Here is a 14,985-nt window from a genome sequence, read left to right on the forward strand (position 1 = left end):
GTAACTGAGCCCATACTTTGTTGCAAATATTTTATAATACTTTTTCTGGCCAATATTACTATTTATCAAAGCTCTCTTTTGTTTAAGCAAGGGCTTGCTGCCTCACAGCCTGTCTGCTTGGTCCTGCAGTGCAGCCATTATGCTGAATTTATGACACAACAGTAATTACTGTGCCAAACTCCACCAACTGCTGTTTAAAAAAGAAACCCCTCAAAATCCAAGAAACAAAACCACTGGATTGTGCCTAACAATGCAGAATTAGATGGTAGAGGACAGGGGAGCTTTATTCAAGCGCTAATGTTCACCAAACTAGCAGGGACACTGGAAATGAATGGCAGAGTAAGTAGCATGTTGAATAAATGTCTCCTCCAAGTTTGGTCCATTGTAAGAACCCTTCTCAATGTACAGTGTTGCCACAGTATAAGGCACACAGAGAGCCAAATGCTCACTTAGAGTGAACAAAAGCCTGTCTCCCGCTGTTGCTTAATGCTGTAACTTTTATTAGCAGCAAGTGACAGCAGTTTAGCCTCCCTTCCTTTTTCTAGATGATTACATTCTTAAGCCGATTGACTGTGTTGACTAAAGGCAGCTGTTGATCCACACTCTTTCCTCTTACACACACAATGGCACACGAAGAAAAGAAACACCAGATTTTGTGTGCTCCGGATAAGCTTAAGATTTTGATTGCCTGAACAGAGGTGAAAAATTGGTTGCTGTATCAGGAGCCTGAGATCCCTAAAGGCACAGTTTCCGCATGCCTAGCAAAAGCAGGTGGGGCTGCTCTGAGTTTGGGAGCCGAAAGCTGAGCCTCCCTCCTTAAGTCCCTTTCCCTTCCCTCTTGCCCTAGACATGGGGAAAAAGATTGCGAAGGGGAGCACAGTAATACTATGTATTTTGTTGGATCTGGGCCACTAAGTCACTAACCTTATAAAGGGAAAACCCTACAAAGAAGAGTGAGGATTTGTGAATCAAATGTAAATGCAGCCTGCAGTCTTTATACAGAGTTAAATGTAGATGTGTAAACAGAATTTGTTTCTTTCTTTTTTTTTTTTTTTTGTAGTGGTTGTTAATACCTAGATCTGTTTCCACCCCCAAGTCCATGCAGGTGCTTTGCTCCATGCTCAGAAGACCTTCAGGACATCCAGAGTGGCAGCTGTCTTTTTTGCTAAGGCTTAGAGGTGCAATGTCAGTGCATGGGGATGTGGATGGTGTTGAACAGTCAGTTCCCTGAACTTGCAAGCCATCCTTTGAGCTTGTAAATAGCACTACTATAGGGGATGGCATCAGGAAAGGATTCCTTATAATGCAAAATAGCTGAAAAGCTGGTTCTTGGAGAGGTACTCCCTTTTAAATAACTTGCCTGTGTGAATTGGCACAACATTTTACCCAGGAGGAAAGATGACAGTGGAAGTGGCATTGCAGCTATAATTACCCATTTAAGCTTTTTTCAAGGAAAAACATGTCTTAGAAATCACCTTATCTGGTGTAAATTAATGAAAAAAAACAGTCTCTTTCTGCAAAGATTTAGGAGACAAATTTCCTGGTTCAGCCTCTGTTGGCTGCAATGCGCAATAAATACATCAGTTAAAGGTCTCAGGAGAGGTTGATCTAACAAGAAGGCTCCTGCCACTGTCTTATCTCAGGTGAGAGGCAATTTGCTATTGAAAGGAACATCCAAGAGCAAGTCCTCATTTGCAAAAAGAAAATACAAGTGAAGAAAGTAGGGGTTTTCTCATGCGTAAACCAGTGAGGCAATGTGGCTGCAGGAAAAAGGAACCTAACAACAAAATTCAGGTCTGCATTTTCCTCCTTGACAAAACTGTGGGGCATCTGCTTAGGGGCCAATACAAAAACACACGCTGAAACATTGTTCCAGGTGAAATCCAACTGAATGCAGCCAAAATACAATCACAGCTTTTAAAGCGATGGTCATGTGGGAAAAAATATTTTGACATCTCAAACTGGAGTTTTCAAAAATGGTTAAAGAAAAGGTACTTTTTCTATTGGGAGACTGTGCCATATGGTTTACTGCTTTGGAAGCTGCAATAGAAAAAAGTTCCTTTTGTTGTGCTCCTTCGTCCTAGAAGGAAAGACCAAACAACAAATGAGAAATGCTGGTGTCCTTACTAGCTTTTGCTTGTCTCTCTCTCCATATACCTAAGCTCCCATTCATATTTTTGTGACATAAGATGATTTATGCAGCTGAAGTATTGGCCAGACATACCGCTTGTAAACTGCTGGAAAAGCTGCTTGATTCTGCCTTGTGCAGTGTGAAAATGGATTTATGCACAGTGGAAGAACTTAACAGGGATGACAATTTGATAACTGACATTGTTACGGTAGTTTAATAGGAGAAGAAAACCTAGACTAGATCTCAAAAGCTTGAGTAGACATAGATAATAGCTCACTGGTAAACCATATCCTGAGGAATGAAAGTGCTGCCAGTGTGCTGTCAAATAGGGAAATTCTATTCAATAATAAACCAAGACACATTAAGGAAGCAGGTGGCTTTCCAGGTGGTAACAGAAGTATGAGTGCGGATCTCAGTTGGAATAAAATGGTTGAAAGGGTCAGAGTCCAATGGAGTTAGCACCGAGGAATGGAAAGATGCTTTATTTTTGTGAACATGCCAAAAAGTTTCTTGGTTTAGAAACATTTCAGAAAATTCTGCACCCATTGACGGAGTGGTAGGGTAAAATATGGTATTTTTAATTTCAACCCACCAGTGCCTGATTATAGTTCATACAAATCTGTTTTCTGTATTTGTTCATATGGGTATTTTAGCCCCAACAAAGGACAGATGATATAAGGTGAGAAGGTCTGTAAGTCAAAAAGAGACCCCCAAAAATGACAACCACACAAAAGGGTTTAAAGCTCAGTTCCACTGCTTCCCTTCACAGCACCCTCAATCCATCCCTAATGTCTTCAGAATCAACTGTTACCTCAAATAAAAGAAATTCAAGCTTACCTACAGCAGCCCGTGTAGAATACGTCTGTTAAAGCTGCTTCTCAGTGATGAGCTATTGCTTTCCAAAAACTAGCCTAAACCAGCAGCTGCACTTTTCAGGCAGGAGTGGTGTCTTTTACGTGAGCGTTCTGCTCTCCTGACTAGGGCAAACCAGAAATGAATTATAGCTTCAACTGAAGACAAACACAAAATGAAGTGGCTTGTCTGGACGCCAGGGCACAGAAGCTGAGTAGGCAATACTTCCCCAGGCCACGCTGACCTGGGGTGCACTGGCCCCTTGCAGACACTGTTGTGTTTAAACACACCACCTCCCTTCCCTCCTCACCCCTCTCCAAGCCGCAGTGATTGGGCAGCCCACGTGAATGTACATACATCAGTAATCACTTCAATGTGAAACAAAAATCCCAATGTAGACAGAAACATATATTTCATCATTCAGAAAGAGCTGCATCTGTTTATTTTGGTTCTCTCTGCCAGTAGGTGTCATGAGACAGCAACCTGTGAAAATTCTTGGTGTAGTAGGAGATAAAGTGGTTAAAGAAACAGTAAGAATTATGGAATTTTATTTAAATTATTGGATGTCAGTAGTTAAAAAGGTGGTTAATTTTGCTAGATGCTAACACCCAGACGTTAGTTTCCTTGTTTTGAGTGCGCTGCAAATGAAAACCTCTGTCACTGCCCCAAAATTTTCTTTTTGATGCCTGTATAATATATTTCTTTCCCTTGTTCCAGGAATGGTACCTGCCCTTCAGTGGGACAGACTAATAATGGGGTGGGTAAGTGACTGAGGAGTGACATCCTCTGAAGAAATTCATGATAACCTCTCCTTTGAAGAGAGAGATTCAAAACGAATGCCACACACATTTGCTACATCTAAAAGCTGTCCGCTTAGATGTTTTTGTCACACATCAAAGCGCACTCGCAGCTATGTCCATTTTTCTGATGATCCTGGTTTCATCTTTCTGGGGAAAAAAAAAAAAAAAGCTGCTAGTCTGAGAATTTAATTAAAAGTAATGGTAATATGTCAGATGATAGTCAGTCAGGTGCCTGGGCTAACTAGGATCATCCCCTTTCAGTAATGCTGCTGTGCCCCACTGAAGTTGCAGTTATAAATGTAAAAACATCATAGCAAGCTATACCTGCATGTCACACTTTTTCCCTGCTCTTCCCTCCTGCTAGGAGGATGATGAAACATAAAAATACCTTAAATAAGCATGAAAGATTGTCATATTAATATCCACATTCTAGAGTGGGGTAAATGACCAGAGAGTGGGGGAAATGTTTTAGCATAGGCAAACCTGTATTCACGGAGATGAGCTGCGGCAAATTACAGTATGACACGTGCTTTCTTTCACCTTTCCCATACCAACCTGCAGAGCAGCAGGCATTCTCAGCTCTCATGGACATCCATGCAAGCTGAGGGTATGAATGCCAGATAGGGTGCTCAGTTTTCAAGCCTTTACCTGTGCAGACATGTTGCAGGTTAAGAGGAATAAATTAGCGGTGTTTTTAAGTTTGATCCGATTGCTGGCCTGATGACTTCTTCTGAATATGTTTCCTGCTCCCAGTGAAAGCATCTGTTAAAATGTTTTGAGTTTGGTTTTGGGTGGGGGTTTTCTGTATTTATCTTAGCCCTTTAAAGATTGTGGTTGCAAAAAAAACCCCCACCATGTTAAACGAAAGGGCCTGTTACTGTTCAGTGAGGAAAGGAAAAACTGGAGTGTAATATCTTACTAGAAATGTATAAACCCTCCTTTGTCTACCCAACTGGAGTGTAATATCTTACTAGAAATGTATAAACCCTCCTTTGTCTACCCTTGCTTCATGTTCTCAGCAAAGTTCTTGCTCTAAGCTCTAGGGATCATGTAAAACCATTCTAGGTATTTTTGATGATTTTTGCAACCCATATTTTGAAGCTACTCCTGTGTTTTTAAGGCATTTGTGTTTACAGCTGAATTTCTGGATTCTTAAGGGGTTAATATGAGAAAGTAAATGGAGTCTCATTAAATGGATTCCTCAGGACAGAGGGCAGCAAAAATATTTAAGAATATGCATTGCCCTTTAGTGAAAACACCAACCCTACAAATTCAGTAAAGAAGCCAAACAAAAGTGTAAGAAAAAATATAGCATGAGGTTAAGAAGGCACCGTGGCAGTGTACACGGTTAACCACAAGGACCCCATGAGTGACATTTAGTCAGGCAAGACTTGACGGAGCTTTTTAGCTCAGACTCACCAACTGCCTACACAGAAACCCTTCTGCACCTCTGACCCGGAGGTCTGAGCACCCAAGTCTTACTTGAGTGTTGGATGTAACACAACACTGCAATAAGCACTGCCATCTGCAGAACAGAATCAAAACTGCTTAATTGTTAATAAAACTTCTTTAGTTTGACAAGTGTGGGTTTTACACAGCACACCTCCACCATGTCATATTGTCATTCTTGAAGGAAATGAGACAAGATCACTACATTATTTTGGTTTCTCAAAATACTTTGGGCAGAAGTCTGGTCTCTGCTGAATTCCTACCATAAATACACTTATTGTAAATACACTTTGGGAAAAGAGAAGGCAGTGACACAGGACCCAGTCTTGGCAATACTTACCTTAAATCCTATTCCTAATTATCCAAGTGTTTCTCAAACAGAGAGAAAAGCAGCTACCCTCTTCTGGGGCCCTTCCCAGGGACTGATTTTCAAAACTGCTGCTGCTCAGCAGCTTGCAAAAACACAGTTTGGGTTGTTTCATGCCAGACTGGGCCAATTTTTCACTTGCCTCTACCTTGGCCTCAGTTTCAAAGCAATATTCTCACATAAAACAACAATGAAAAATTCACAAGGAGAAGCTACCACAGTGTACCTGCTTGTCACGAATAACGACCACTTCAGAGTGGTTTACCATTTATTAGTGTTCACGCTAAGTCTATTACTCGCCAACTAAATTTTACAAGTGAACATTAGCAAATTAGTTAGCCAGTTTCAGGGGATGAACACACAGTGTCTTGCACCCAAACCAAATGCTTACCCTTTTTTGAATTGGAGGAGAATCAGTCAATAATGAAAGAGCGTTTTACCTTCATCTTAGAGCTGTCAGCTTTCTAGAAAGCAACATATAGTCAGAGTGTTTGGTACAGGCTTCCCAACTCAGCTGTGATCACTGGAAGAACTGTTATAATGAGAGATGTGTAATCAACTCTGCACTTCATCCAGGTAAATGATGCAATTGTTTTAGCTGAATATCTTTCTTAATGTTTTAGTTGCAGTTACAACTGAAATTTCACCTTGTCATAAGGGCACCCTGTTTGTGAGGTTTGCCAAAGCCTGAACCAGGCAAAGCTACGGCTTAGGTGAATGCTTCTTATTTTTATAAAGATTTTCTAAGCTCTTAGCCTGAGAGCTGCTCTGTTCAACAACTGCCATCCCTTTTCTCATTCAAGAGTGTCCCCGATAGGTGCTATTCACAGCTTGGGACAGGATCTGCAACATTTGAACTGTAGGTAAGTCTTTCCAGTAGTTCACTAATATAAATTTAGTGAACAAAATGTTGACAAGTAGAGTAAACTGTGCCCACTCAAAATGTGTCAAGTTGAGTCTTGACTCAAGTAACTTAAAACAAACAGATCTGGATCTGCAGAGTCGTTTCAGGGCTTGGTACTCATCAGGGCACTATAATGCTTACTGATTTCTTTCATTGTATTGTGTCATTCATGCTGTATTACCATAACAATGACATCCTCTTATTGGTGGGGAGCAATAGAAGGCTAATAAAAAATCAGTATCCCTGTTAGTATTCTCCTTCTCCCTTACAGAAGAAAAGAAGAAAGAGGCCTTTTATAGTGACTAGGATGGGCAGGTGAACCTTTTTAAGCAAAGAAGATTAATTTTCACTTTTTCACATCACAAAAATGTACTACCTAGCATGATGTACAGAGTGACAGCTATTAATCACATTTCTCTCAATATCTTGACAATGGAATTCTCTTTCAAGTTCTAAAATATCGGTCTGAAGTCCCAGTGACAGTGATACAAGAAACTGCCACTGGAAGGTTTTCTGAACTCCTACTGAAACATTCCCAAACTGCTCTCAATACCTGAGCTATAGCATTTCACAGAGATTTTCCACAAACTCTTCAGCCCAAAAATATTGGGAATGCAATGAGCAGCCAAAAGGCCATCGGGAATGAGAGCTTTTCTACAGTATCCCACAGTAATCATAACAGCCCACTCCTATGCATAATGTAGTAATGGGTCAAAACATTGATAACTCTGGGATGCCATCCAGAGGGACCTTGAGAGGCTTGAGGAGCGGCCAATGTGAACCTCATAAAATTCAACAAGGTCAAGTGCAAGGTCCTGCACCTGGGTCGAGGCAATCCCCAATATCAATACAGGCTGGGGGATGAGTGGATTGAGAGTGGAGAAGGACTTGGGGATACTGGTGGATGAAAAATAGGACATGAGGCAGCAATGTGCACTTGCAGGCCAGAAAGCCAATCATATCCTTGGCTGCCTAAAAAAAGTATGGCCAGCAGGTCGAGGGAGGTGATTCTCCCCCTCTACTCCACTCTCATGAGACCCCACCTGGAGTACTGTGTTCAGCCCTAGGGCCCCCAACATAAGAAGGACATGGACCTGTTGAAGCAAGTCGAGAGGAGGGCCATAAAAATTATCAGAGGGCTGGAGCACCTCTCCTATGAATAAAGGCTGAGGGAGTTGGGGTTGTTCAGCCTGGAGAAGAGAAGGCTCCGGGGAGATTTAATGCAGCCTTTCAACAAATAAGAAAGACAGAAAGCGACTATTTCCCAAGGCCTGTAGTGACAGGACAAGGGGCAATAGATTGAATTTGAAAGAGGGTAGATTTAGATTAGAAGTAAGGAAGAAGTTCTTTACTGTGAGGGTGGTGAGGCACTGGAACAGGTTGCCCAGAGAGGTTGTGGATGCCCCATCCCTGGAAGTGTTCCAGGCCAGGCTGGATGGGGCTTTGAGCAACCTGGTCTAGTGGAAGGTGTCCCTGCCCATGGCAGGAGTGGGGGGGGGGGGGGAACAAGGTGATCTTTAAGATCCCTCCCAACCCAAACCATTCTTTGATTCTATGATTCTACCAGGATCTAAATGATTTGGTGTTTAAACCACTAAACTTTAGTCAATAACCATGTGGTAGTTTTTTAATTGAGCATGATTTCAAGCCCTTCATCAGCAATTTTTGTAAGCTAACAGAGTGACAAAGAACTTGGCAGGGAGAATAGACAGGGCATGCTGCCGCCTTTGACACCCTAGTCCAAAGAAGAGGGTGGATTTCCACTGTAGAGATTTCCCCACATAGCAGAAGAAATCTGGGTTCCATATACTGTAAACACACACTATTAATAATTTTTTAAAAAGGAGCAATCATATGATTTTGTGCTTTAGCACTGAGACTACTAAAGTTTTCCAAATGTGGACCTCAACTGTAGGCTGGATATTAAAGATTTATATTAAATCTATAATTTTATTTTTTGTCTTTCTTTATAGTTTAACGTTTGCATTGAAATGAATAAAAATAAGATTAGACAAAGACATTAAAAAAAATTAGCCTGTGCCTCTAATTATTAGAGAACAGATCTGCAAGTTAAGCATGCCTTGTAGCTTGTAATTTTCAAATATCAGGGGCAGCAAATGAACGCCAATAAGGTTGCCTGCTGGCTAGGGCAGTAAGAGCTTTTCTCAGCTAGAAGCTATTCCTCCACATGGAAAATCCTTCCCTCCCTGCTACAGAATGCAAAAGGAAATAAATAGGTCAAGCTTGTGGTGCTAAAGCACTCTGAGTTTGCAAGCACATATAAAATTAATTTAAAACAGTTAAACAGAGACATGCTTGAAAAATTAACAATACTTATCCTTTTTATTTTTCCAGTTCTTCCTAGTGCTTGCCTTGCTATGAGTGCTTCACTGTGTTGTGACTGACTGTAAAAAACAAACCAGCACCAAGAACTGATCAGCAACCCTACAATAACAAAACAGCAGCCTTGCAGGAAAAAGGGAAAAAATTATCGGATTTAAGTTTCCAGGGAAGCATTAGGAAAAGATTAAATTAAAATTATTTTCTAGAAAACCTGGAAAAATTGGCAACACTGTTTCTTTTTAATTAGCTACTGTGATCTACCCCCCTGCTGAGTCAACGGTTGCCTAGACTCTCAGGGAAAACAAGGACAATCCTATCTATGTGCAATTGGTAAACTGGATCCTTCTCCCAACTCTCCTTACACCATAATTTTATAGTTGGCTTACCACAGCAAAGGTGTACTTACGAAACAAATTATATATATATAGTCACAATAATTAGAATTCTTTTCCATTGTGTTTCCAGACATCATTAGAAAAGGGAACAAAAAACTTTGCATAAAATATCTTTCTCCACACTTGGAGAAATTAACTGTATTAGATGGCACAACATAAAGTTTCTATTCATAAAGCAGTTACTAATTTTACAGCCTTTCCAGCTCCTTTGTGATCCTTTTCTTCAGTGGTGAAAGAGAGATTTAAGCGGGTTATTTGGGTTAGAGTAAAAAAAAAATATTTCTGCACCCTCTTCCCCAACATTCTATCCAGTCCTGAGGAAAGCTTAGCAGAAAAAGAGAATCCAATTTTTTTACTTTATGTACTGCACTTGGCATATCTGGAGTGTGCTTTACTGGGGCAGGACATTTGAAAGGACTCAGCAGACCTGGCTTGGGCATTCACAGATTGCATGGCCTCAGCCAACTCATTTGCCTTTTGTGCCCAATAGTTTTTTTTATGATATACCATACCGTATGATGTCATTCTTGGCAATAAAATGTGGGGGGAATTGGGGTGGGGTGTGTGCCCAAAGCAGCCATTGCTCAGGGACTGGCTGGGCATCAGTCTGCTGGTGGGAGGTGGTGAGTGATTGCCTTTGCATCACTTTTTCTTTTTTCATTCTTCACTTACTAAACTTAACCCACTTTTTTTTCCTCACTTTTGCCCTTCTGATTCTCTCCCTGTGCCGCTGGGGGGAGTAAGCGAGTGACAGGGTGGGGGCTTACGTGCCAGCCAGAGACAACCCACTGCAGCCTCAAGTTGTCGTAGGCCATGGATGTGCACTTAGAGAGCATTGCTATATGCTTGCTCTATTCTTCTGGTCTGCTATATCTGCTACATCTTTATCTGGTTTGTTATCAGAGATGGAATACAATGCTGTGAACAATTGGTCTTGTCCAGTACAGACATTTTATATTCTTACATACTTACTCCAGCAGTCATCTGTGTGTCATTGCTTGATTTCTGCCATTATTTCACAATTCTTTTTCATGTGCTGGTAACTGTTCTTCAGTAGTGGCTGGAGTCAGGGCTAGATCCTGACTCCAGGATCTACTGAGATCTGCTTTTCTTTATATAGCAGAACATATGCCTTCCTTATGAATGTCTCACAAGTCACTCAAAGCCAAATTCAGAGGCTTCTTAACAAATTTATGGGAAGATTTTAACACAGTGCTAGGAACTTGAAAGAAATGAAATTGTTCCTTATTTCAATGGAGTTTTACCCACAAAACTTACCTCCACTTAAAACTGTATTCAGCAGACACTCAGGTCATTACAGCAAGAATATCCAATCCCTTCAGTAAAACTGTTTTCCAATTAGTTTTATAGCTATGGTTGACTACATGTTCATCTGATTTTTGTCATTCAGAAAATTCATTCTCCATACAGGATGGGCATGTTTTGAACTGTCAAATATTTGCTTACCTATGCATTGTCTTTCTGTAGCTTTTGATACTCATCATGGCTGATATGGTGGTGGTCTCCTTCGATGACAGGCAGCAAGGTGTCAATCTGGATAAAAACTTTTGACTCCAGATCTCTTTTCATGTGTTCCGATTCCAGTTTCCAGGCATCAAAAGCAGTAAACAAATCTGGTTAGTTGCTAAACTGGTTGGATTGTCCAATTCCACAGCCTAAGGTTGCATTTAAGGCTATTACCCACAGCTGCTTGCCCTATCAATGAAAACTACCCTGGAAATCAGAGAGAGAAGAGAGAAGAATGGAAAAATGGCTTGTCTTCCCAGTGTGGATGTAAGAGACTCAACTCACTGAGACCATGGTCAAGTTTGGTACTTAATTCAGGGACATTATATGACATTCTCCCACCACCCCTCCCTTTCCAGCAACACCCTGAAGACTGAAGGTCTTACAGGACCATTCCCAAGGAAACTCCAGGATAGCTGGGAAGATGTGAGGTTGTCTCAAGGAAGACCAGCACCTTCCAGGCTGCACTGATGAGGTTCTGTAGTGAGACATCCATCAACTTGAAGTACTAGTTTAATAAAGATATTGGATATAAGGATAACACTTTTCTGAAGGCAGCCTTAAGCAGTCATACTCAGGGGACATGCCCATGCTGGAAGGGACTGGCCTTATCTTAACAGCAATATTTAGGCTGAGGTGATCAGGCATTGATTACAGAAGATGTGGATAAGAGAAAGAAATAACTCTGAAGTTACTTCTGGACACCTGACTCAGTCTATAGCTGGAGCAAGATCTTCTACACCTGTGCCTTTACTTCCTTAGGAGGTTCAAAGCAGGCAAAGAGTAAGTGGCTCTGAGACCTATACAGGATCCAAGAGGGCAAATTTAATTGCGATGCTTGGATCTAGATTTGCACACACAAAAGTGGATTGAGATTTATGGTCATTCCTTCACAGGATGAGTCCAAATTTCAGCACCCTCCTAGAAGAAGAGGAAGTTAAAACTACAGTTGAATCTATGATTGTTCCAAAGAAGAGATGAATAAACCCTGTACTTAGAGGTGGAAACAGCTATAGAGTAAAAAACCCATCAGTATGCTGGAATTTGGCACAGATAAACCACTTCAGGACTGAAAGCTAAGTATCTGTATGAGCCTTTAGAGAAGGACATCAACTGCTCCTAGAATTGAAGGCCCTAAATATTTCAGAGAAGGCAGCCAGAAGGAGAGGATGTGTGTGCTGCAGAAGACATACTTGGAGAACTACCAAGTAGGTGGGGGGGTGGAGCAGAACAAAGGGGAAACTAGCCATAGGCCTTGAAGATCATATGGTGATCCCCCAACTTTCCTACTTCTCCCTCAGGAGAAGGAGTAATTGGGGGAGAGGAAAGAAGAGTCAGAGAGTAGAACACCGAAGTAAATCTCTTAATTCCTCATCCTCCAGCCTCTTGTCCTTACCTGGATTTAGCAAGACAGCCGAAAAGCAGTGAGGCTGTCCAGCTGCAAAGCATTCCTGGCTGGAAAACAGCCTCTTAGAAAAACTGCTGGTTACTGCTTAGTTGGCAGTTTGAGGCACACTGCCCTGCAAAACAGGACTAATGGAACTTTGAAACCTAGGCATAGTTGCCACTCTTCTTCTTTGTGGAAGATGTATGCCAGAACTTTTCTTTGGATGAGGCCAAGATAGTGACCTGGCACAAGGTACCTGCTTCATCCCCTCCTGGCATGCAACAGACAGAAGAAGCTGTAGATATTTGAAAGCGGAAGGGAGGAAACAGGCACTTGGCTCCTAACAGGCTTCTGAATGCCTGGTGAGACAAAAGCTGAGGCAACCGCACATCTATGGCAGAGACAAGCTATAGGTTTTCACAAGCATGGTGAGATGTTCGGAGCAAATGCACCTCTCAAGTGATGGGTAACAACTATTAAGAATTTGCAACAATATTCTCATATCCAAGAATAGGTGCCTTTAAAAAGACATCCAATAGATTTTTAAGAATAAATGTAGAGTGGTAAAATGGTGTTGCCTCCAGCCAACTTAAAATGATAAAATGCTAGTGACTCAGATCTCATGATTTATGGGCCACCCGCTTCTGCTCTTACTGAGGAATTTCTTCATTAATACAAAGCTCCAGCTAGATCAGTCTACTGGATTTACTCAATAATTTTGAGAAATGAGCTTTGGGTGTCTGCATGAATTGGACTGGAAGGCCCTTTTTCCTGTCTAAAGACAATGATATTTATAGCTTTAAATGCTGTCTCAGTTTAAATGTTATAATGTTTCACAATCATGTATTTAAACACAGAAATCTGTTTATTTACCCAAACAAAACAGAGGAAATGATTCCAGCCCTCAGGTTTTGAATTCTCATTTAAATACGTGAACATCAGTCCACAACTTAGAGATGTTTGTGTATCTATGTACCTCCAAAATACTCATATTTCATAGGCTTTTTCACATTAATATTCACCAACAGTATCACAAAAGTTCTTTTTCTTTTACATAACTGTAAGCAACAGTAATTCTAGAAACACTAGAGAAAAAAAAGCATAGCAATGTCCACAGTTACAAGAAAAAGTGCACATTACTTGGTCACAATCACAGTCATTACTTGGAAAACTATATGTAACAAGTAGATATAAAATATCACTGATGCCTTAAACTCATTGTCAAAAACAGAATTACATAAAATTTTGTACATGAAATAAGGCAAATTTAGGAATGCACAAGAAACTTGTTATTCAACAAAAGCTAAACAACAGAACAGATAGTACAGTAAGCATAAACTAAAGTACTTTTTTCTATATACTTAAAAATAAGCCTGCCGTAGTGCACAAAGAAAACACCATTAATGTGTAATCAATATTATAAAATAAGAAATAGAGGGGTTGGGAAGAGTGGGGAAGGGGAGAGAAGAGTTTTATTATAGTTGCAGCTGCATCCATTTACAGTTTTGTACAGGTTTTAGCTAGGCCTGGGAATTATACAAATCATACCAGAAGTGTCAATGACATTCCTTGGTAAGAATTTTGTTTAAATTAAGGAAAAAAAAATAAATACACACAAGAGTGCAAATTTTCAGATTGTCACTTGCAACCTCTTAACATTCATCATCTACGTCCAATCACAACTAGAGGGACTTGTATAGGACAGCAGCAGTGATCATGGAGTTAGATGAGCTCACTGTAAGAAATCAATTTATCTTTTTTTTTCTCAATGATATGTCTTTTTTAAAAAAACCTCAACTCTTTATTAATTGCTAATAAAGCTGCAATATATTACAGAATGGAGTTGAGAATGGCATGAATGCAGGAAATGCATGCTTCCTTTGGAAGGTATTCCACAGATGACAATTTACAGTACACGGGGGAAGAATTATCCAGCATCAAGAGTTACTTGTTGTAGAAAGAATATGAAGTTGGGGAGAAGGGCACAGTCAGGGGTTCAAGAGAGGAAGGGGGGACTTAAAATAGCTCCTCAAAACATTTTCAGGACCAGTGAAAAAGTTTACCAAAGTAAAAATGAAAAATCTTGAATGAAAACAAAAATCTTTTGTTTCGTTTTTTATAAAAATTACATTTTTTTAAAATACAAGATCCTTTTAATTGCAATTGTGCCCTGTAGCAACAGGACATTTGGCAACGTTTTGCCATATACTGCAGCTTTAAGTCCAATGAGTCAGTATCACATTCCACTAATATTGCACTTGGATCTTGAACCATTTTTTTTTTTAAGCCATCACAGCATCTTCTGTTTCCTCCACTTGTTAGAATGAGTTAATTTCTAGCCACTTTTTCGATATTTATGCTGACACACTAAAACAAAAGCAATAGGCTGGACACAGTAAAGTACCTCGGAAATACCAGAGGTCGAAGTTCACTTGAAGCACCTTAACACATCACTTTATGGATCAAGAACAGTGTGGCATTATGGTAATTAACTCTCCTAAAAGACTGTGCAGTAACTGAAGTGTGTGCTCTGGGAAATCAAAATGTCATTAGTGGAAACTCTGAGATAAGACCAGGCCAGTGTGAAGGTCACATGACTCAGTTCTGCTGCAAAATAAGGTTTTCCAGTTCATCTGCAGAACGCAATAAAAATGCGGCTGATTCTCGATACCCTGCCACAAGCTGCCTCACTGCATTTATTTCAGTTGGACTCAGCTGGGGTCTAGAGCTTGAACTACTGGAGGATCCAGAGCTGGTTGCTAACTGCCTCTTCATACTGAGATCTGTTGGACCTGCAGATAACAAAGGAAAAGAAAAGAAGCTTCAGATC

The 14,985-nt window shown here is 40.5% G+C and overlaps 1 protein-coding gene across 5 annotated transcripts in view; it reads right to left on the reverse strand.

The window, feature by feature from the left end:
* Positions 1–13,001: 13,001 nt before the first annotated feature.
* NOL4 (nucleolar protein 4) overlaps positions 13,002–14,985 on the reverse strand; it is a 197,502-nt gene continuing 195,518 nt past the window's right edge. For all 5 annotated transcript variants that reach the window (XM_069779255.1, XM_069779256.1, XM_069779254.1 and 2 more), the window contains one exon: positions 13,002–14,947. In XM_069779255.1, coding sequence (XP_069635356.1) covers positions 14,754–14,947 — 194 coding nt within the window. In that variant the 3' untranslated portion in view covers positions 13,002–14,753. The remainder of the gene's footprint in view (positions 14,948–14,985) is intronic.

This window comes from Haliaeetus albicilla, chromosome 3, assembly GCF_947461875.1.
Source record: "Haliaeetus albicilla chromosome 3, bHalAlb1.1, whole genome shotgun sequence".
NCBI lineage: Eukaryota > Metazoa > Chordata > Aves > Accipitriformes > Accipitridae > Haliaeetus > Haliaeetus albicilla.